Raw genomic sequence first — 22,102 nt, forward strand, 5'->3', positions numbered from 1 at the left:
AAACAAAGGCATGGACGAGAGTCTCGGCATCAGAGAAAGAGAGAGATGGAAGCAGGTTTTAAAAAGATGCTTAATGTGATTTTCAAATGTAAGTTGAGAGTCCATTCTTACTCCAAGATTTGTAACAGGGGTGGAGAGGGAGATGTCTTGTCCAGAAAAAGAAATGGTCGTCAGAGTTGAAGTTTGAACCTGGTGAGGAGTGCCAATCAGTATGGCCTCAGTTTTGGAGCAGTTTAACTGAAGAAAATTCTGATTCATCCACGTCCTTATCTCCTCCAGGCAGGTAGTGAGGGCAGTGAGTGAAGATGGTGATGATGATGCTCCAGTTCTAATGTAAAGTTGTATGTCGTCAGCATAACAATGGAAGGAGATGTTGTGCCGATTAATGATTTGACCTAAAGGCAGCATGTAAAGGGAAAATAGCAGGGGCCCTAGAACTGACCCTTGTGGGACACCACAGGAGACACAGACAGTCTGGGACTTGGCATTGCCAAGACTAACACATTCCAGCCTATTTGAGAGGAAGGATTTCAACCAGTATAGAACCGTGTCACAAAGACCGACCTCCTCATGAAGATGGTGGAGGAGGATTTAAATCAGAATCCTCTGAAGATTTAGAGTTTGTGTAAAATCCACCTGTGCACATTGTGTGTTCTCTACTGAACTGCAATGACTTATTTTTACATGGATTGTTTAAACTGGTATCCCATCTGCCTTCTTGCCACTGCATTTTAGTGAAATAAATGGCATTTCATTTTGACCAGATTTTTCCAAGCCAAGTTTTTTTTTTTTTCTTCTTTCCTTTTTTTTCAAAATTTCTTTTGGCAACATGCAGATTCCGACTTTGACTTTTCACTTCAGTTGAGGTTGAGACGTGCCAGTGCCAAAGCTAACAGCGGAGCCAGATCAGTCTGAGCCAAAAGCAAACCGTGTCAGATTGAGGATGTTAAAGCTGCTTGTGCTGCGCACCGGGTCTTTATTAATCTGTGGCAGTGATGTGTGATGGGGGGGCAAGGTCTTTAACTACTTATCCCTGATCAAGCTGAACAACATTGGGGATTAGAAACAGGATTAAAGTGAACCCCAGCCCTTCTCAAGTCTACTGTGGTCCATTCATCTAAACTACACATCACATTTATGCCTTACCACTTGGCTATATTTGAAAGTAAGCTTTTCCTGTGATGCACACAATTTTCAGCTTTCACAAGTTTTTCGTCTGCATCAGAGGAACAGAAACGCATGTGTTTTGCATAAACAAATGTGTGAACGGTGCAATAATGTTTAACTAATGGATGCCAACAAATCTTTTGAAATTCTTACAGAAGCCACAGTGCTCTTTAATGCACCAGACATGCGATATGGGCTTCACAGTGCAGCGAGCGTATGCGCTGTAAGCATGTGTGTCAGCGGAGTTGGGGGTGGGGGTTCAGATGCCAGAGGCAAGGTCGAGTAGCACAGGAAAGAAAAGATTGACCATGCATCATGATTTCCCGTGGAGGGGAGAGACGGCAGAAAAGGAAACGGGAAGAGTTTGGAAAATACAGAGTGAGGATTCAAGGTCTCAGTCTGTGGCTCAGCCTTCCAAATGAAAAAATATATAAATATAAACTATCGATGTGTACAATCTCAGTGTTTGAAGACATTACGTGTAACCGTGTCAATGTTTTACAAGGGCCAAACATTACTGCATCAATTCGAGCTGGAAAGGTGAAGGAGAACCGGTCGAGAGTTGTTGAGGGGGACAGGCACAAGGGGGAAGACGGGGAGGGACGGCAAGCTCAACGGTTTGGGTGGGCAGATGGTGCCGACATATGGGCCTGTTAGGGGCAAAATAAATAAATAAACACCCGCACATAAATACTGCGATGAACTGTGAGTGCCACAAACTATTGGCCAATGCAGTCAGCGGAGAGTGAGCCTCCACTGACTTCTAAATCATAACGCCACCACTAAAAAAACAGACAGTTGTTATGTGGATGACAATAGGCTTTGCAGATGTGAGCGTCTGTGCAAGCACTGATCTCCAAATAAGATGTGCTTTAAAAACAATTAAATGGAAAAAATAGACACGGGGAAAATAATTTGTGTTTTAAATGTAGATGAATTCATGTGCATTAAATGTGGTCTTTGTATACAGGTGACAGAGTGGCAAGGTTATTTGCATCTCTGAGCAGGACTTCCTTCCCCTCTGTCGCTGTCTGATTCAGCTGCAGTTCCTTCCACACTGCTATCTGTGCAATGTTCACCTCCTATATGCCTCGCGTTAAACCTCAAAACCCAAGGCTCAGTCAGAAAGACAGCCAGGCTGAGAAATGTGATATCTTCCAGCAAACAAACAGAAGCTTCGTACAACATTTGCCTTGCTCACAGACAAACAATAGAGGAGCATTCAAGTACAAGTAGTCGTACTATATGCTGTTTTGGCCCCCGCGCAGGAGTGTGCATGCATAGGCGCGTGCGCTCGACTTGAATATCGGCGATCAGATTTTGTGATCGATTCTTGTTATTTGCCACGAGGCACACGGATCGGCAGCTCTTTCATCACTCGTGTCCGTCACATTAACCCAGCTTTTGGTCAGAGTGTGTGTTTGTGTTATCCTCTCTGCATCTGCACATCTTTGGATGTTTTCCACATTCCTCGCAGCTGTGGTATGTTGGTTATGTTGCGCTGATAGACATCACTGCCTGGCTGCCACTTTATATTCCGTTTGGCTCTCTGCCCTCGTCGTGTCTGCAAATTTAATTTGATTGCAGCTGTAATCTGCAAGCTGGTTAATTGACTTTGCCCAGTATTGTTTCTCTTCCACCTTTATGCAGAGGGATAGCTTGATAAGTTACATTGTCTCATCCTCTCCCTGCAAACCTGAACATAGAATTTGTGCTTTGGTCACCGGAGAGGGTTCCTCCTGCAGAAGGGTGGTCCTCTAACATGAATAAAGTCTTGGTGGAAGCTGAGCTGACCCGAACGTTTCTGCAATCCGTCTTCGTTGTCAGAGCAAACTCCAAGGCCTTCTGTGACAGCCCCCTGACAAATTCAACTCCATTAGTTCTGTCAAAGCATCATAAGTCAAATCTGTCTCCCAAAGTTATGTTCACGTGCAGCTCATCGGCACTGACGAGCATATTTTGTTGGAAAAATAATGTTGTTACCGTTGCATTTTTAATTAACATGACTGTGGCACGAGAGGACATAACATTTCCTACTCAAGGCACCGCTGATTAAGTTGTTATGGAGCATTTAAATGTTCGACTGGGCAAAAAATGTAATTTGATTTTCAATCATAACTTTGATTTCCATTACACATGAAAACAAGATAATGGGGATAAAACAATTACTCTTTAGCAATTTCGCAGTGATTGCTGTGCTTTCGCTCCACCTTTGAACACTTTTGGTTTTAGGAGTCCAATGTGCTCTCACAACAAATACAAATATGGACCGTTTCATTTTCAAATTTGATAAATGCACGATGTTTCTGAGGTGATTAAATAAGCCCAATCTCAACATTTTACCTTATCTAACTGGGATCACATGAATGATCAGCTGATTCTGCTTCTAAAGTTACCTCACTGATATGAAAGAATATTTACAACACACACCCAATTTAGCAAAAAAAATCCTTTAGAACTCTCAATTATTCCGTTATATGGAAGAGGGACAAGGCAACTGGTTTTGTTTTTCTCATCATGGTAACACTTACGTGTCAGCTATATTTTACTTTTGTTTAATACAATCACCTTCTGATTAAAATAAAATAAAAAAACACTCTGACATTTGAATTTAGCTTCCAGTTTGCCACTTTTATATGTAAACACAGCTAATGAAGGGTCATTCGCCCTTTTTACATATTGACTGCTGCTTATTGACTCAAAAAACAGTTGTTCTTGTTAACCTGCCACTGTTCCTCTTAGGTACGTCACACATGCCAGACAGAAGTGGATCAGCCCAGCATCAGTGTGTGCTTACACGCATTAAAGCTGGCATCCCGAAATAAGCCAAGTGACGACAGCGTCATTGGTTAAAGTGACGTGGTTCATGATGCCAGCTTGTCCTTACACACATAGCTTTTATACTACCTCCCTTGCCCACTCAGAGGTGTATCATCAGGAACTCAAGTTCGATGCATCAGTCCCAGCTTGAAGGGCATGTGTGAAAATGCCTATTGCTAACTCAACTACTGTTTCCGAAGTCAAAAGTGAACTCTCACTCTTAAAGAAAAACAAAGGAGCAGGTAGGTAAACAAAGCTTTTAGGGTCAAGCTAAGAATGTTCATGTGAAAAGTAAATCACTCTAACAGTGTAATTGTAACCATCGAAATATAGCTTCAGTGTTTATCTAAACAAAAGGGTTGATGGTCGAGCTCATCAACTGGGTCCCAAGCTTTCTATTGCTACTCAAACGCATTAAAATCACATTAAAGCTACCCTCTGACTCTTTCCTATAATTTCAAGCCAAGATAATGCTTTCATACTTGCTTAACTAGACAATTGTTGCTTGTAAATGTCCTCTTGGCAGCATTTCCATTTACTCCATAATGTGTACACAAAGTACAGTAAAGTGGCACAGGTCTATATAGTCAGTTCTAAGAGCCTGGGAGAAGAAATGGCCCATTCAAAGATAGCGGTTTCTAGTAATTAAAGTGCAGCGAGATGATGACCTGGAAGGACAAAGTGATGCCTGGGGAAATTGGTATCTTTTTTGGTGGGGTTTCCTTTCTGCGTCACATGTCCAGCAATGGATACACACCCTGTTTAACGACTACTCTGACAAATCTAGTTCAGTCAAAAAATGGACCATTTAGTATTTGCACATTATCATTTAACTCCCGCTGCTTGACTTCAGAGAGTAAACCTCATCATGAAATTAACATTACCCACAGAAGATGTTACAATCAATACTCATAACGCAGAGTCAGACATCTACACAGTTGTGTTTTTGGACTGAAAAGGTCATTATTCCTTTGTCCATTCAAACACAATAAAAAAAACTGGACAACTGCATTGGCTCTCTGCAAGTCTATGGAACAGAAAACAATGTCGACACCCAGTCTTAGCTTTGTTTGTTACCATTTACGATGTAAATTCCAAAATACTTCCAAACATTTTAGATTATATTTGGTGTTGTGATTATTTTCTTAAGAAAGATATGTTCAGTAATTTCCTCCATTTTCATAGCAACATAGTAAACATAACGTCACCTTTTTTAAATGAGTTTATTTAAGTTGATTCTAGAGCGGCCTCCTCTGAATAACGAGTCAAACGACTTCTAAACGTCTGATTCATCTGTCGATACAGCCAAACGAGTCACTCATTTTCAAAGACCCACATTCCACACATACCCTTTATGATTCAAGTCAGCCTTGCCCTCAACCTCTGATGATGACATTAACGTCACTCTGACTCCACTGTAGTCTTGCACACTGATGCATTCACTACACTTCTGTAGCTCTAACCAATCACCATGCCTCAAACTGAAGCAATCCATAGTCAGAGGCAGAGAATGTCAAGCAATGCCTTCACCATTGATTACATCTGATTTACAAGTGGCTATACAAATGCTGGAATTTAGGTCCACTACCTGGAGCAGAAACCTGGTTTAATGGTTGTAAACATGTTTAGCTTTGCGACTGACAAACTGGCGTCACTATGTAGGTTAATGGAGATAACACTGTGATCAATTGTGCTGGTTTGCAATGTGCAGTTCACTAGCTTGTTCACTATTTAGGGTAAACAAAGCCAAACCTTTTGTGGCCTACTTAGAGAAATGAAAGAAAACCCATTGGATATAAACTAACACTTCAGAATACTGATGCCACACAACTGGATTGCTCAAATTAAACTAAATGTTTGCAGCAGACTAAAGAACAGCAGATTGAACTGCCAACATGGTGTGAAAAAGGTAACCACTGAACGAGAGGACGGCAACAAAGAAAAAGCCACTTAGAGTTGTGAGTGATGTTGCCTTTAAAACTGGAAGCAGAAAAGAGAGAATGGTGTTTCTCCTCTCACACAGTAATTTAATCAACAGTACCGAGGACTTCATTAGAATGTTCTCAGTTCATTAATAAAATGAGTCTGAGTGTGCACAAGCACACACCAGATAAACATCAACAAACACTCCGACAGACGTGTATCTCTGCACTGCGTGCACCAACATGCACACATGAGACACATTCATTCAGAGCGACTTACGGGTTGCCATAGTCCCAGACAACGCACTGAGGATCCGATGTGCCCTGCAAGATAGAGAAGAGGGGGACAGGGGGAGGGGAGAAGATAAGCTTTCACTGCCAGTCGAAAGGATGAGTGAGAAAGAAGGAGGCAGTGGGAGAAGACAGAGTAGCTCGTTGCCTAGGAGAAAGATTGATGCTGCATGGGCGATGGAGAGAAGTAAACAGACAATGAAAGAGAAGGATTGAGACGGACGACGGGAGCAAGAGATAGAGAAAGAGTCATTGTCATTGGATTGAGCAGAAAATAGCTGCTTTCCCTACAGGAGGAGAGGAGGTGTAAATGTGAACTGAGAGGACTGTAAATGACAAAAGAATATGGTTTCATGGACATAAACAATAAACATGCTTGAGTGTGGAAATTATGCAGCATTGAAATGTGTCGAGTTTTAACAACAAATATTGAAAGAGCTCCAAAAGGGCTCCAAACTTTAAAAAAAAATCCCAAAAGTCAGCCTGAAATGGGCTAAATTTGATGTTATATCAGCTCACCCTTTATCCATCGACTCACTGGAGCTAAAAGCCAATCCCTTGGGGTCAAGCAGCAGCTGAATCATGTGGTAATCAAAGCTCAGCGGCGCATGTTGGCGAAGGAAGACTCAGTATGACTCAATCAGTGAATCAATAAGAGGATCGATATCTTTAACTGACTCATCACAACTTGTTCCACTGGCCATCTTAAGTGATCACTGCACTGATTACTTCAGAATGGATCACCGGTGCCCTTTCAACCTCAGGGCGAACTTTGCAGGCATCTGCTTCACTTCAAGTATTCAGATCTTACGGGTTTTCTTTTTCTTTTAATTTTAATCTGAATCACAGGAATGCCATAGATTCAATCCGGTGCCTCGGAGCTGGCCACAAAAGGGCAACTCTAATCCTAGTTTGACACTATCAACTATCCAGTTCTCTTAAGAGTGATTGGGACTGTGGCTGAAGCAAAAACATTTGTCCACAGAGCTGCAGAAGAGGAAAAGGATCTCCCTCCATGTCAGTTGATCCATCCTGAGTCCTGCATTAGGCACTTTGCCTTTGAGCTCCCCCTTATGGCAAAGGGGATAATAGCAGGAATTCAACAGCCAGGCTGTGTCCATTATAAAAGGAATGACGCCCACTGTAGATACCCCACAGTAGCCTGACGCATTTGAAGAAAGTGCTTCCTTTAGATTGAGAAGCAAACTTTTTTTTTTGTTTTGAATAGGCAAAAGGAAGATGTGGGGTTGATGAAGATTATCTGTGAAGATTCACAGTCATAAAATCCCTCACTTGAATGGTTCAGAAGCATTCTCCCATCACTGGACTTGAGAGGAGAGGACGGGATGATGTAACTTTCATATGCACTGGATCAGGGACGAGGTGACGCAGATTGATGGATGACAGCGTTTTGCTCTGCCTTGTATGCAGACCGCCATCACCAGCGTCAGATGTCTCTGGGCGTGCATTAGCGTGGCGAGCTCTGTTAGCATTCACCTATCAATCACAGAGCTCTGTGCTGGCTACAGAAGAGGGAGTGACACCTGTGTACTCCCACAGTCTCTGCCTCCTCTTTAACGCTGATACCTTGCATAATGACATCGTCTGCTCAGCTGACGCCTCTCAGAGGGAGAAAAGGGTGTCTGTGATTCTGACAGCATTAATAGCATCTATCCTCTTCTTTTTTTTTTTTCTTGAAAGAAACATCCATTTTCTTCAAAGCGCTCAACACCACATGTGGTGACGAATATTGGCTGTGAAGATGGAAAGCTAATCAGATGAAATGAGCTAATGTAACAGAACATGGCCACACTGCTTCAGGGGCTCTTGAAAGCCTTCCACTTCATAACAAAGACCATAGATTTGGAAAATGAAATGGAGCTATCAGGATGATGCTTTCTGACTGATGAGAGTAACCTACTAAATGACAGGGAAATTACCAGAGAGGCTCAGGCTCAGGTCTGTAATGCTAACCATGTGCTGCCTTTTATAATTGAAATGGCTGCATGAAGGATAGCTGAAGGAGCAAGTGCATGGTAACACTTGGCATATGTTGTGCTGGTCTGCTGTAGGGACATGGGGCTTTCAGGCCTCATAACCACTCATTAAGGCACCAGGGATGAAGATAGGGAGTCTGATTGGAACCTGAAGCAGATGTCCTCTCAGTGAGTACATGACCTTGTACATTTCCCTTTGAGAGTGAAGCCAAGAGCAGCTGTTGCTAGGTCTCTGCTTTAGCAGCTGGATGTTACTACGTTAATGAAGGTCGATAGTAACCACAGAACAAAACTATAGTAGATTCTTCTCTCTTGAGGAACAGCCATTTGTTTGTGTGTGCATGCGCGCAGTTGTGCTTTTTTTAAGCTCTACTTTAAACCAAAGCCCCTCCTGCTGCAAATAACAGCTATTTAGGTTATACAACTTTTTGATTTGCTTGGTAATTACTGAAATTTGCGCTGATTACAATTCAAATGAAGCCAGATAAATTTAAATAATATCATTATCATTACTTTTCTCGTGCATCCAATCCTTCTTCTGTAAATATGTATTACCTTGCTATACAACAGAGAAATGCATATTTTACAATGTAGCTTTCATTCAATTTTCATATCACATATTTCTCTTGATGGTATTTAAACTACAGTTAACTTCCCTTGTCCTGAGTGTTGCCCGATCTCATGACACTAACGAGTAGAAAATAAGTCCAAAACAGGCAACCTGCCACAGTGAAGAGGCCAATTGATGAATTCATGCATATTTTTAGTCATCTCTTAAGGAGAAAAACAAAGGAAAAACTAATGCAGTGTTATACAGCAGTACTGCAATGAGTCACAACTTCCTGAAGGTGTTAAGTACTTCTATTTCCTCCCATTTCATTTGATTTCTTTTGTCATTTAAACTGCATTGGCGAACTGTTGCTTCCACCATGTGTTCTTCTCGGCAGCTGCAGTTTGTGTTGGCGAAATATTTTAACCTTCTGTTTTCAATCAGTGAGGCTCGGGTGATTAACAGAAACACCTTTGTGTTTAATTTGGCACAGCGCCACAAATTAACTGCTCCAGAATGACTATGCAGTTGAGTTGTCATCTCACTGAAAACGTTTCAACATATAATGGAGGGGGTATCAAGCAGGACTGCTGTGTCAGGCCGCATTAGTCTTCTCAAGTTAAATTTCTACTTACAAATAACCAGTGTCATTCTGATTCTTTCTTTATTGTTCTGAAGCAGATGAAGAATGAAGGAATGATGGAAGGAAGGCTAAACACACAGAACTTATTTTACTGAATGAAAACCTGCTTGCTGGGACTGTAATTAACACTTTGCCTTTAAACTGTCCTCCATTTTAGGTTGAGTCCAGTCTTTTAATCTGTTTCTGCTCTGCTTTGCTTTGTGTTTGCTCCATATTTTGCTCACTCAGTTGCAAGCATTGGCATCACATCCACAGGTTATGAGCATCTGCCGTGCCAACACTACTCCGGACCTCTGCTGCACTGCATGCCAGAGAAGAGCTCACCCTCAGCAGGGACCTCTGGTTTGCAGTGCAGCACAGCATGCTCGGATCAGCATTAAGACATCCTCTTCTAGACAGTGAAACCTTTCGCTTTCCTTTGCTTTGCCAAAAGATTTGAAAAGAGAATAAAAGGAAGGACCTATGGTCACAAGATCTGGGTAGTGACCGAAAGGTCGGGGTCGCGAATATAAGCAGCTGAAAAAGGTTTCCTTCGGAGGGTGGCCAGGCTCAGCCTGGGTGAGGAGCTTGGCCACCCGGAAGGAACTCGGAGTAAAGCCGCTGCGCCTTCACATCGAAAGGAGTCGGGCTGCGGTGTCCTGCTGGGAGGAGGCCTCGGGACCCCCCAGGAGGAGCTGGAGAGTGTCGCTGGGGAGAGGGATGTCTGGGTATCTCTCCTGGACGTGTTGCCTCTGCAACCCGACCTCGGATAAGCGGATGCAAATGGATGGATGGATGGATAGATAAAAGGAAGGTACAAAATAGGCTACGGCATATAAAGCAAAAGCCCTAACTATGCAATGAATTAGCTGTTTAAGCTGGGTAATAGAGTGGCGGGGTATAGCATAGGTTTTTCCTTTTCATAAAAGCTACGCTATAATCTTGACCCTCGGATCCTTCTCGATGCCTGACACTGATTTCACTGGGAGATTTTAGTATGTCTGCACACAGACGTGTGATTGAGTCGACTTTAGAGAACCATTACAATATTCCACGTCCACCTTTACACGGCAAAATGCCTAATGAAACCCCCATCTTATTGAGGTTGTGAAGCGTGGCTCTCATTAGACCGGCACTTAGTCATTTCCACTGAAGACACCCCACAAGTAATTTATAAGAACACACTCCACTGTAACATAAACTGAATAGGCACCGGGAGACTCCGCGATATAGGAAACTCAAAAGGGTCTGCATTTATTTAGGCAATTCAGCGCAGCACTATGGAGCTTTATAGCATGCAGCACTTTCTGTTTCCTCTGAACTCGGGCAACGTGAGTCAGCTGGGAGGAGAGGATTCCTTTAAAGCCCAAAACAATTTTTTTTTCACGGCCAAGATTTGCTCCATCTACGAGCAAAAAAAAAAATGCAAACCCTTGCATCGGAAAGTGCAACATATGGGATAATTTACATTTTCGTTGCACTTTGAAATAAATGGGAAAATAAGGCGAACTTTCTGGCGGGTTGCTTTGAATAAATCTCCGGAGCGGTTGGGAAAGTTCGAAAGCCCAAGAGCATTCCCATTGGTCAGCAAAAGCCATGTTAACCTGGATAGTTGCCAGTGTGTGCGTTGCACGAAAGCAGTGTGGTTTTTAAAAATATATATATAATATGCAATCTATATGTATATATAGATGTTTTCTTTTTTTTTAACTTACATTTAAAAGTGGTGACAGCTCCACCACCACCATGGGCTCGCTGGGCTCCGGTTCCGGGCGAACTGTCACCGTCAGGATCTTGGAGTTGATCACCGCAGGGGGACTGCAGAGATAGGAACACACGCACAAACAAGTGTAACCGATGCAGGTGAGATGGCACACAAATGCGCACATGCTTTTGAGGATTTTTAGTGACTTTGGAAAAAACTACAAATATAAAAAAGAAATCCTCGTGAGAGAGAAGGAACGCTCGAGAGGGTGCCTCTGTAAAAACAGTACCTATTAACATTCAGCAGGGCTAGATGGAGAAAAGGGTTTTAACAGACCCAGCTTGTCCACAACCAAGAGCGCTGACCTGAATAAAAGGGCCCGGGGCCAGCACAAACACCATATCACAGAGGACTTCTGACAACCTCCTGATTTACTCCAACTTCTTCTTTCTTTTTTTTTTCTTTTTCGCAAGATCCAGGCAAGTTTTTTGGGACCCATTAGGCCTGTGCCAATTCAAAGCCCTTTGTGCACCTCCAAAAATACACTGACAATGCAAAAGAAAGATAAATTACATCAAGGGAAAAAGTACTTTTCGGGTCTGATGTAGACAGGGAGAGGAGAGAGGCAACTGAGACACTGTAAGAGAAAAGACAGTCGAGGAATTGGAGGTTGAAATTGGATAGATGGGAAGAGTGACAGAGGAAAGGGCACAGAAATAGAAAGGTAGTGAGAATGGAAAGTGAAAAAAAAAAACAAAAGACAAAGCAGAGGAGATGAAAAGCTCGACAAAGAACTGAAGATTGAGTTGCAAAGAGGTAAAATAAAAGACAGAGGGATAAGAGGAGGGTGATGTATAGTTTGAAATCCTCTAACTAAAATAAGAAAAATCCTGTACTCACGTAGGTGCGGGTAAAATGACGTCCAGCGTCCTGTACAAAATGGCTCCAATGACATAGTACATTGTGGATTCTTTGTCCGTTTCTGTCTCTGAAAGAAAAGAGAATTTTGCAACAGATCAACTCTTGGAAGTGCTATAATTTGCATTTGAAAAAAATCCTCAAAATCCACAGAGATATGTACTTTTTTTCTGAATAATAAAAAAAGAATGATAATAGAATAAAAATTCTTAGGCATTCGGGAAATATCTCACATGGGAGCTAAGTAGGTGCTGCGTTTGTTGATTGGAAAAATGGAAGAGGTAGACAGCTTAGCTTAAAATAAGTTAAAGTGCAGTCATCTATTAGCTGTTGAAATAAACAAGCATTCATTTCACTTCATTTATATGTGCTCTTAAGGTGTCACTGACAAATGCTCTGCTGACTACATCACAATAAGAAAAGTCAGGAGATTGCCTGCCTGAAGCATTTGACAGCTACATATTTCACATTCAGACTAATTATCGTTCTGAATTAAGAAAGTAAGCAAAGTGCAGCATCTGTTTTCACACTTTGTGTGGGTGGAGACAATGTGTCAGTTCAGTCCTTCTCATCCATGACATATGTATAAACGCCTTCATCACTCTGTTAAAGCGATGTCATTTAGTGCCTCACACACTCTCTGGGAATTTTTCCCCGACCCCTCACGAGGATCTTTCTATAAAAGTGACGGAAAAAACGGATGCGTTCACATGATGTAGTAGCTTCACCTGGACTGGACAGTGCACAAAGTGAAGTGTGAAGTGAAATTTATTTATATAGCACTTTTCAGCAACAAGGCGATCCAAAGTGCTTTACAACACAGAAACAACAATCAGGTACAGAAATAAAAACATCAAAAAATCAAACACAGAAATACAGATATAGAACATCAATCTGGTAATTTTAGCTAACAGTAAGATTGGTATAACTATAAGAGAGCAAAAGTAAATTTAGCTAACAGTAGGATTGATATAACTATAACAGGTAATTTGATTAAACTAACAAAAGCTAACAAACATGGATAAACTTTCCTCTAAGAGGAGGCATTTAAAAATATAGCTAATAACAGAACGGTTGATATAATGAATGATAACAAATCTTTAAAAAAATTTCATCTGAGAGGAAATATCAAGGTTGATACAGTGGTAATAGGTCTTAATAGACCATTTGAATATGACTAAGTTTTCCTCCTAGTGAAGCATTAATAAGACAATAAGACAAAGTGCAGTATAATATAAGATAGTCTTAATAGAGTCATAATTCACAAACAACACCGTGTCATGTCACCATAACAACTCAAATTAGCATGCCGATCGTGAAGTGTGAAACACAGCTGGTGAACTTGTTGAACAGTCAGGGTTTTACTAGTTAGGGTTTAATTGTACAACAGTAACAGCATAGCATAGCTATCAATCCCTGGAGGACGTGATGTTTCTTTCCTCCAGAGGACTCGCTCTGCACAATGTCACTTCTGTTCTTGAGAAGAAAAGCTTTAGCACCGCACATTGCGCTGAAAGTCCTTCTGGAGTTAAAAGTTTTCATTTTTGCCATGAGAACTGATATCTAGCTGACAAGCACGGAGCCTCGTGTCAAACAAAACAACAGCCCAAGGGAACAGTTGAAAATACCGACGCAATGTCATAGAGCTTCAGCTTCAGCAACAGCTTAAACAGTTTTCTTATTTGGCTGATGATGAGTTAAAACGACTCTGGTGGAACTAATTAATGTAGATGAAAAGAAAGAATGCAAAAACGGAGGATTAATGTTTGAACAGCAAGGGAAAATGAAATGATCTATTTATTCAATGGCACGACCTGCCAGAATTGTCTGATCAGTCGATGTAAACCTGAACCCACCGCTGTGAGCCTGTTATTGTGGCAGGTCGCACTCGTGCCGTGTTGAAGTAATACATACATTATCGAGTATGATCGAGTATGAGTTTTGTCTCAGAGCTCTACTTTGCTTGACCTGCTGCAATAACGAAGGACAATTTCTAAACGTAATCCACAACTGAAATGCAACACAGTATAAAGTGTTTTTGGCAACGTCCTTGCCTCCATTTCCTTCCTGTTTTGTTGTTTTCACTTTCCACCGACCTACTTTTCAAGTTTTCCCCCCTTCTCGGGAGTTCTTCTTCATATCCCCTCGCCTTCCATCGCTCGAATCAATGTTCACTTGCCAAAAAAGAGCAGAGGCTCCCAAGGAGGCATAGTGCCCCTCTGTAAATGTCATTTTGTCTCAAGTGAGGGGAGGCAGAAAGAAGCAGACAGGAAAAGTGCAAGGAAGGGAGTTCATGTTGAGAGATGCCACACCCTCCTTTGCCCTTTTAGGCAGGAAGAACGATGGAGGAGCATCAGCAGAGAGAGGGGGAGAGGAGGAGACCGAGGGAGGGCTGACACAACCAGACACACTGTGTGACTCATCCAAAAGCTGTCTGCCTGCTGCCTAAGAGGTAATGCTTAAGAAGAAAGATAGCGATGCAAGACTGATGAAGAAAGAGGGAGAGACAAGAAGATCTCAACAGCCTTAAAAAAAAAAAGAAAAAGGAAAACGCAATTGTGAGGCTGTGAGGAGGCAAAAACTAGATCAAAGTCAACCTGAGAAAGCCTGTGAGTTTGATGGGACCTAATTGGACAGTGTCTGCAAAGGCATGCAAATGAGAGAGTCAGTGTATTATGGATAAATAGTAAATCAGTGTGTGAGGGGGTGGCACTCCAACGCTCTGGGATGATTAATACCACAAAAGCATTCAATCACAAAACTCTAATTTCTCAGGAACACACTTTTCGTCACTCTCCCCTCGCCGAACATCGCAATGATTGGTGGTCAGCTGTAATCCAGCAAATTGGCAAACCACCAGTCACCAGCTGTGAACTTTAATATGCCATTTATCAGGGAAAGATATGCTCAGAGTTGATGCTTGGCCAGAATTTACTGTTTTAATTACTGTTTAAAAGCTACATCCAAACTGCTCCTTGTGAGTTACTCTTATTTACTCCTCCTTAATCCTTCTGCACATATGCTTTTCTTTCACTGCTGTTCGCGACACAGAAAATGGAAAAACTTTTCCTCGTATGAACGCAGAGACACAGGAAGACATTCTCAAGGTCACAAAAAGGCTTTTAGCATCTTAGCTGAGGAAGATAGCATCTTAACATTTCATTTATGTTACCAACAATATTTACTTCACTTTGTTGTTGGCCAATTCGAAACTCATTAAACCTTAGCTCGCCATGGCTGAGCGCGCTGTCACTTCTTCATGAGATAGTCACACAGAGTGAGTCTGTGTAACAAGGTCTATATGCAGTAGTAACATGATGCTGCAACCTTGACTGTTATTGAACACACCGTAGACAGTGTTGCTACATGGATGTAATGAGCTGGAGAAAGTGTAAAGAACTGTTTTATGCAGAAATGACACCATGTGAAGATCCACTATACAATACTCTACGATATCAATTAACCCTCCTGGTGTCTTGCGAGTCAAAAGTGACCCACTACCATGTTTAGCTGTAGAAAAAATACCGTAAACTATCTTTTTCCAACTTGAAATTTTATGACTTTTCCTAAAGGGACCCCATCATTAGAAACATTCATACTTTATATTTGTTTATGCTTCCATGTGGGTTGTACACCACTAGGGTACAAAGATTGTCTTATGGGTCATTTTTGACCCGTGAATTCTAAAAACATTTAAACACCAGAAAAACGTTCACTGTTTTTTTTCTCTTTCAATATAATTAATTCAGAAGTAATTACTTCACATTTACATAATAGCAATAAGAAACCTTTATTATGTAAAAGAAAACTGAGAAAACAAGAAAACTGTTGGTCCAACTGACAGTTGGTTTGTGGTAAAAAAAAAAAAGTGTAATCCTGAAAACTGGTGATTGTCTTTTTGTATTGTGTAACAAAAAATACATGATGAAAAATGTATTGAATTGAGTTGAATAGATAAATAACAGGTGGTTTCATCATACACATTAGATTTTGGATTTAAAATTCAATAAGTTGCTTTATTTTGGGGCTTTGGTAGGGCGGGTCATTTTTGACCCTTAGGACAAGGGGAGTAAACAGAATGTTAAGACCGGGTTAAAAACGCTGGTAAATTTTTAGGTTTGAGCTGCTTCTAAAAAAAGTTTCTGATTCTCCAAACTAAGAGCGCTCCGACTGCTGTCAACTGCAGGCGAGGCACCGTCTCCTCACGAGTGCTTCATAAAACCTCACTTAAAAAGAAACAAAATATTTCCTTAATGTTCCAAAGTGACAAAATAGCAAAACAAACTAACCAAATGAGACAGCACAGAAAATCCTGTCTGTTGCATTATACATTTTTGTTTTTTTGTCCATGCAATGTGGGGGAAAAGCCTCATAAGAAAAACTTTAATGGTATTTTAGTGAGATGATGTTACTTGCGTGTCTCTACCCTACATCACTTCACCATTGTCAATGCACTTGTATGAAAAACATTATATATTAAATATTTAAAGAATTATCTCAGTGTAGACTAACTTACCGCCACCCCAAAAATACCCTTTTGTGAAGGAGTTGCTGTTTTATGATAAAGCAAAGAAAAGCAACCACTTCTTACAGGTATGGTGAGGTAAAAGCTTAGACTCTAAAAATGGGGAGTTAAAACAAGAAAAAAAAAGCAGTAGAAAAGATAAAGATGACACTAGCCTAGTTAAATGTATAGTGGGGCTCAATGACTTCAGGAGTTGTTTGACTTCCATTGTAATTTATGCTCATAATGGCTGAAGGAATACAACTAGAAATTAGTATTTCTTCAGATGGAACATCGCTCACACAATACTTTACATGCATGAATCCCTTTTTTCTTACCATTCGAAGAACTGACCGTTTGATCCAAGCTGGATTGGGCATTTTTTCATTTTATTTTCAATTGTAAAATTAAACTACTTTACACAACCATCTTTACCTCCTCTGGGGAGGCCATGCAGTTTGGCTTTTACCAGTAAGATTACACAAAAACTACCATGCTGAGTTTATTGACACTTTCGGAGCGTTGGAGTTTGGAAAAAAGGTTGACCCCATTAACTTTTGTTTCAGATTCGGATCATTTTGCGAAAATGTGTGAAAGACAGTATTCCAATTGGTGGGGGATCTTATGAGAGTTACAAAATCATCTCTGGCCTGCTTTTTAAAAAACTGGAATCACTTCAACACAGTAGTACTTTTGGCCTTTTCTAGAAGCGGGTTTACTTCAGTGTTGCATCAGGTCTTACTGGGATAAATCGAAAGGGCTCAGTTAAACGTGAAAAACTGCTACTCCTCCACCAGTTTCCTAAGACATTTTTTTTTCTTCAGAACGGACCTGGCTTTCTGTCTCTACCTCTATCACAACTGTTCTCTTCACGATAAAGTCCTTCATCTGTTTCAACCAGTTAGCATGAATAAAACTATAAATAAAATACTAAAATAAAATCGCCCATTAAAATGAAATGCCCAGTCTTCATAATTATCCGCAGCATAATCTAGCAAAGCAATTAGCTTATTGAGTTTCCTTGTAAATCCCTGATGTAGTGTGTATAATGGCAGCTGCAGGCGACGGCGTTCTTTTCCTTCAGTCACACTCAAAGGCGAGTGTTAAATGACTTAAATCAGTTTTATTTGGAAAGCAAAGGGGGCTTGCACTGACACATATGTTATTTGGTATTAGTGCTTGTTACCCTATACAAGAGATGGTGAGTGCAAAGATGTTGAAATAAACGTATCCAACAAGGTCTTTTAATGCACAAGTTAGTAGTATCATTCTTAACATTTCACTCCCTTCACGATAGTGAATTAACTTATTACCCAAGATGTTCGGCACCTCTTATCAGAGATGGGACCAAGTCACACATGTGCAAGTCTCAAGTCTTAGCTTTCAAGTCTCAGGTAAGTCCCAAGTAATTTTTTCTTGGTCAAGTCAAGTCAAAGTCAAGTCACCTTATTATTGCAATTTTACCCACAGAATCTGATCTCAATAAAGTGAAAACACAAAGATACAAGTAACTGTCAGTAAACATCATTGGCCAATGTGTCCAACCTGTCCACCCCGTATCATATCAAGCTAACTAAGCTAACTACCAACTAGGCTAACAGGTTAATCTTAGCTAATTTGACAAGCACTTACTGGTCAGAATGGATCTTCAAATGACAAACAAAGTTCGAAGTTATGCTGTTAACACTGAAGTCATTCAAGTCATCGTGTCTCAAGTCATGTCAAGTGCCGAGTCTTTAACTTCCAAGTCCGAGTCGAGTCTCAAGTATTTTATTTTATGTCAAGTCAAGTCACAAGTCATCAAAACAGCGACTCGAGTCGACTTGAGTCCAAGTCACAGTGACTTGGGTCCCCATCTCTGCCTCTTATTGACCCAAAATGAACTAAATCAACGTTGTGACAGTTAAAAAAAGACTCCCACATGAATTATTAGAGTGGAGATCATGTGATTTGTGTTCCTGCAGGAGGAACCTTTAAACATTTAAAACTTAACACTGCATTTGCAATCAGTTGGAATGCGTGTATCCATGTGTTTGCGGCGTTGTAAGACAGAGCCTGCTGTCTGCACGTGTGTTGGTGTGAGAAAGAGAGCGGCGGAGTTTGTCACCTCGAAAAGCAGTGAGGAGCCATCCCAGCCTCTGCTCAGCGAAGCAGTTCATGAACCTATCAAGCGGGTGTGTGTATGTGTACCAAAATGGGCATGTGCACACACAAAGAGGCCAGTGGGCCTTTATGAGCATGTTTAAGCTGTCCATCTGAGATGGGCTTTCATTACAAGGTAAATGAGCCAAACAAACCGATAGCAATCAGCTGAAGATCTCAACTCATGGCCTCGCAATGAGAAGAGGCACAATTCCCACAGGGGCGAAGAGTACTAATAATTTCCTAACTCGAAAGGCTATGAGCAGTTTGGATGACACAATTTACCAAATAGTGTATGCTAAAATGGCAGTGACATGTGCTGAATGTCATTGGAGTACGGCCCAGTGTAAATGGGAGGCAGCTGGTCAGTTTTATAGCACAATAAGCGCCGCGTGAATCCAAACATTCACCACTGCGCCACAAGAACAAAAGAAGTGCATTATAAACAGCTGCAAAGTAAATCAGAGAGTCATGACTCTCGGATAATAAGATGAGTACGGGACAATGCAGGTTTAGCAGCATCAAGACACTTCCATTCATTTGAGCTTATTTCCATAGACTGCTGGAAAAAAAAAAAAAAAACTTGAACTAAACAAATCCCAGAGGAGAGATTAACAGTGTATATATATACAGACTGTACCTGGTTATATGTGAAGTGGTTTAGCATAAGCCTGTCACATAGGCATAATGAAGAGGCAGAGGTTAGGTGAGTTCGGTAAGGTTTCCCAGGATGTCTTAAACGCCAATCAAAGAGTGTCATCAGTGGGAGGCCAGAGGCCAGAGGAAGCTTTACTCTTTTGGCCTGCAGCCCTCTGAACTTTAATTTGGGAAGGGGAATGGGGTGCCAGACAGAAAGTCTGCCAGTGTAATTTCCTGTGGGACGTGACCTTTGCCTTTGCTGGTGGTGGATCGCATCTGCCACAGCATTTCTCTTATCGACTAAAAACAATTCTCTTCCCACTCTTACACCCTTCTGTTACCCCTTTACAACTTCAGTTACAATCTCTCTTGATTTCTGCTTTTTCTTAATTATGTTCTCTTTTAGCTCTTGGTACACATGACGACGATATCTCTCTTGATTCTTGGGTCAAACTGACACCACATAGAAAGAAAATTTTACTCCAGCTTTTACGAGCAGCTGTTAAAATTTTTGTGTTGCTCAAATCAAATTGAAATCCTTCTGAACTGGATGAGGACTTGATTTTTTCATGGTGATACGGCAAAATCCCAAACAGATTAAATAAGTGCATCTATTTGAAAAGCCCTCCAGGGCAATTTTAAAGTCTAAATTCTTCTGAGCGTTACCCTTTAACATCCTTGAGAGGCCTTCTGTGTGCGCCAGTGAGACACATCTTTGAGTGTGTGAAATCACACGGGGAAGCTCTTTTTTGTCAAGCTGGTCTGGCCTTGGTTGAAAAAGCTTCGAGAGTGGTGGACTATGAGAATGAGAGTATCCAATTCATTCAGTCGAATAATAACTTGTTTCCAAATTATTTCCAAAAGGTAGGGAATTCATTCATTCTAAACCAGTCTCTATAGTCTCATTTCTGTCTGCCCGTAAGTTCACTTAAAGCCAATACAGCAGCAAAGCCTCACCGAGGTACCTTTTTTTTTTTTTCTTTGGCCAGGGTTATGGGATTGGAGCAGGGTAAAATTAAGCCTCCTGAGCATCTTCCAAGATTTGTCATTCAGTAGTCAAGCTTTTGAGGGGCCAAAAAAAAAGCAAATACTACCCAATTAAAACCTCCTTTTATATTACCTTCATAAGAGCCATAGTCCAGCTTAGAGTTGTCTCGATCTGAGGTTTTCACTGTATCATTATCCGAGCCAAAAAGCATTCAGAATAACAATGTCAAAGAAAAGAACATTTCAGAAAACGAAATATTGATAACTAATATACTTCACTGTCTCTTTTCTGTAAATGAAAAAAAAAACTCAAAAGAGCATTGTAAAATTCTGCAAACACCCCAATTTGCAATCAACATGGTTTTTTGATGAAAATGAAAATGAAATGAAATCCAAGATATTTTTACAAGTGTATTTTCAACAGGATATCAATATTTTATTCTTTTAAAAATCAGGAATATGATCAATACCAGTATTCCTGACACACCTAGTGCGGTCCATTGGGCTAATTGGCTTATACTACTCCTTCAGAATCATTAGACTGAACTTTTTCTGAAACAGAGAAAAGCTCTTCTTCGACAGTGCCCGATGAATCAGTCAACCTTGTGAAGTGGATGGTTTCAGAAGTGTGGATCGACATTTCACCCTATAGCATCCAAACTTGTATCCTGTAATTACTTGCTGGTAAAAGTAATGACTTTCTAAGCTTACACTTGAAACTAATACACCTAACCATGTGTTTTATGTGTATGGCTTGGTCCTGGTCATCCACATAGCGTGAAGTGTAGACTAGCACCAAAAAGTGCAAAGTTTAAACCAGCGGGGCAGCTACTGCAACATGCATCTTGAATCTCTTACCCTCAGTCGGGACGGTGAAGACCTCTTTAGGGATGTAGAGCTTATCCTCTGCTGTTCGGGCCCAGTCCTTCATCCCTCTGCGGCCCTTCATGGGGAAGTTGATATTGCTGGAAACTGCTGAAACTGGTTCTCTCTGGATAGTTATCACTGGACAAACAAGAGATACATAAAAGACTGTTAAAACACTACCGTAAAACAGAGGCTTAAACAAAGAACACAGAACAAATGGAGGGCGAGACAAAACAATGAAAGCAACAGAGCACTTAAAACTAATCTGGAATTGTCACGGCATCACGATTGGTGTTAAAAAACAAATTGTTTCCTAACGAAAGTACAAAGGGCTGCACGGTGGTGGGGTGGTTAACTCTGTTGCCTCACAAAAAGATGGTTCCTGGGGCCTTTTTGTCCCCGTGTCTCCAGCTTCCTCCCACCCAAAAACATGCATGTTAGGTTAATTGAGGTCTGTAAATTGTCCCTAGGCATAAGTGTGAGCCTGCATGGTTGTTTGTCTCATTTGCCTCTATGTGGCCCTGTGATGGACTGGCGACCTGTCCAGGGTGTGCCCAATGACAGCTGGGGTAGCTGGATTAAAAAAGCGGGTATAGAAAATTGATGGAAGGATGAAAGTGAGAAGAATTAACTAAGTTCATCCAAATTCTGACCGACATTACAAAAAAAAAAAAAAAAGAATTAGTCATGTCATTGATTAGTTAGCATCTGTCATGCTTTGTAATTTGACAGCACACGGCGACTTACTGAGGTTGTTTGTAACCACCAGGAAACTCTGAAAAGGCTTCTGGGCTTCTCCAATGAGGTGAATGAAATCCTCTAATATCCTCATCAGCAAAGCGGCACCGGGAGCGACCTATGGATGGAAGGATGAAAAAAAGAAAGGTGAGCGTGATTACGATGTCATAATTAAAATCCAAAGCCCACTTTCTCTAAAACCTGTCTTATCCACTGAAACATTCTTATTCATG

At 41.1% G+C, this 22,102-nt stretch overlaps 1 protein-coding gene across 13 annotated transcripts in view; it reads right to left on the bottom strand.

Annotated features, from left to right (window-relative positions):
- adgrb2 (adhesion G protein-coupled receptor B2) overlaps window positions 1-22,102 on the bottom strand; it is a 253,955-nt gene that overhangs the window by 75,971 nt on the left and 155,882 nt on the right. For all 13 annotated transcript variants that reach the window (XM_075449014.1, XM_075449024.1, XM_075449016.1 and 10 more), the window contains exons 11-15: window positions 21,879-21,987; window positions 21,123-21,269; window positions 11,975-12,062; window positions 11,085-11,187; window positions 6,190-6,233 (exon numbers count right to left, since the gene is read on the bottom strand). In XM_075449014.1, coding sequence (XP_075305129.1) covers window positions 6,190-6,233; window positions 11,085-11,187; window positions 11,975-12,062; window positions 21,123-21,269; window positions 21,879-21,987 — 491 coding nt within the window. The remainder of the gene's footprint in view (window positions 1-6,189; window positions 6,234-11,084; window positions 11,188-11,974; window positions 12,063-21,122; window positions 21,270-21,878; window positions 21,988-22,102) is intronic.

This window comes from Odontesthes bonariensis, chromosome 18 (assembly GCF_027942865.1).
Source record: "Odontesthes bonariensis isolate fOdoBon6 chromosome 18, fOdoBon6.hap1, whole genome shotgun sequence".
NCBI lineage: Eukaryota > Metazoa > Chordata > Actinopteri > Atheriniformes > Atherinopsidae > Odontesthes > Odontesthes bonariensis.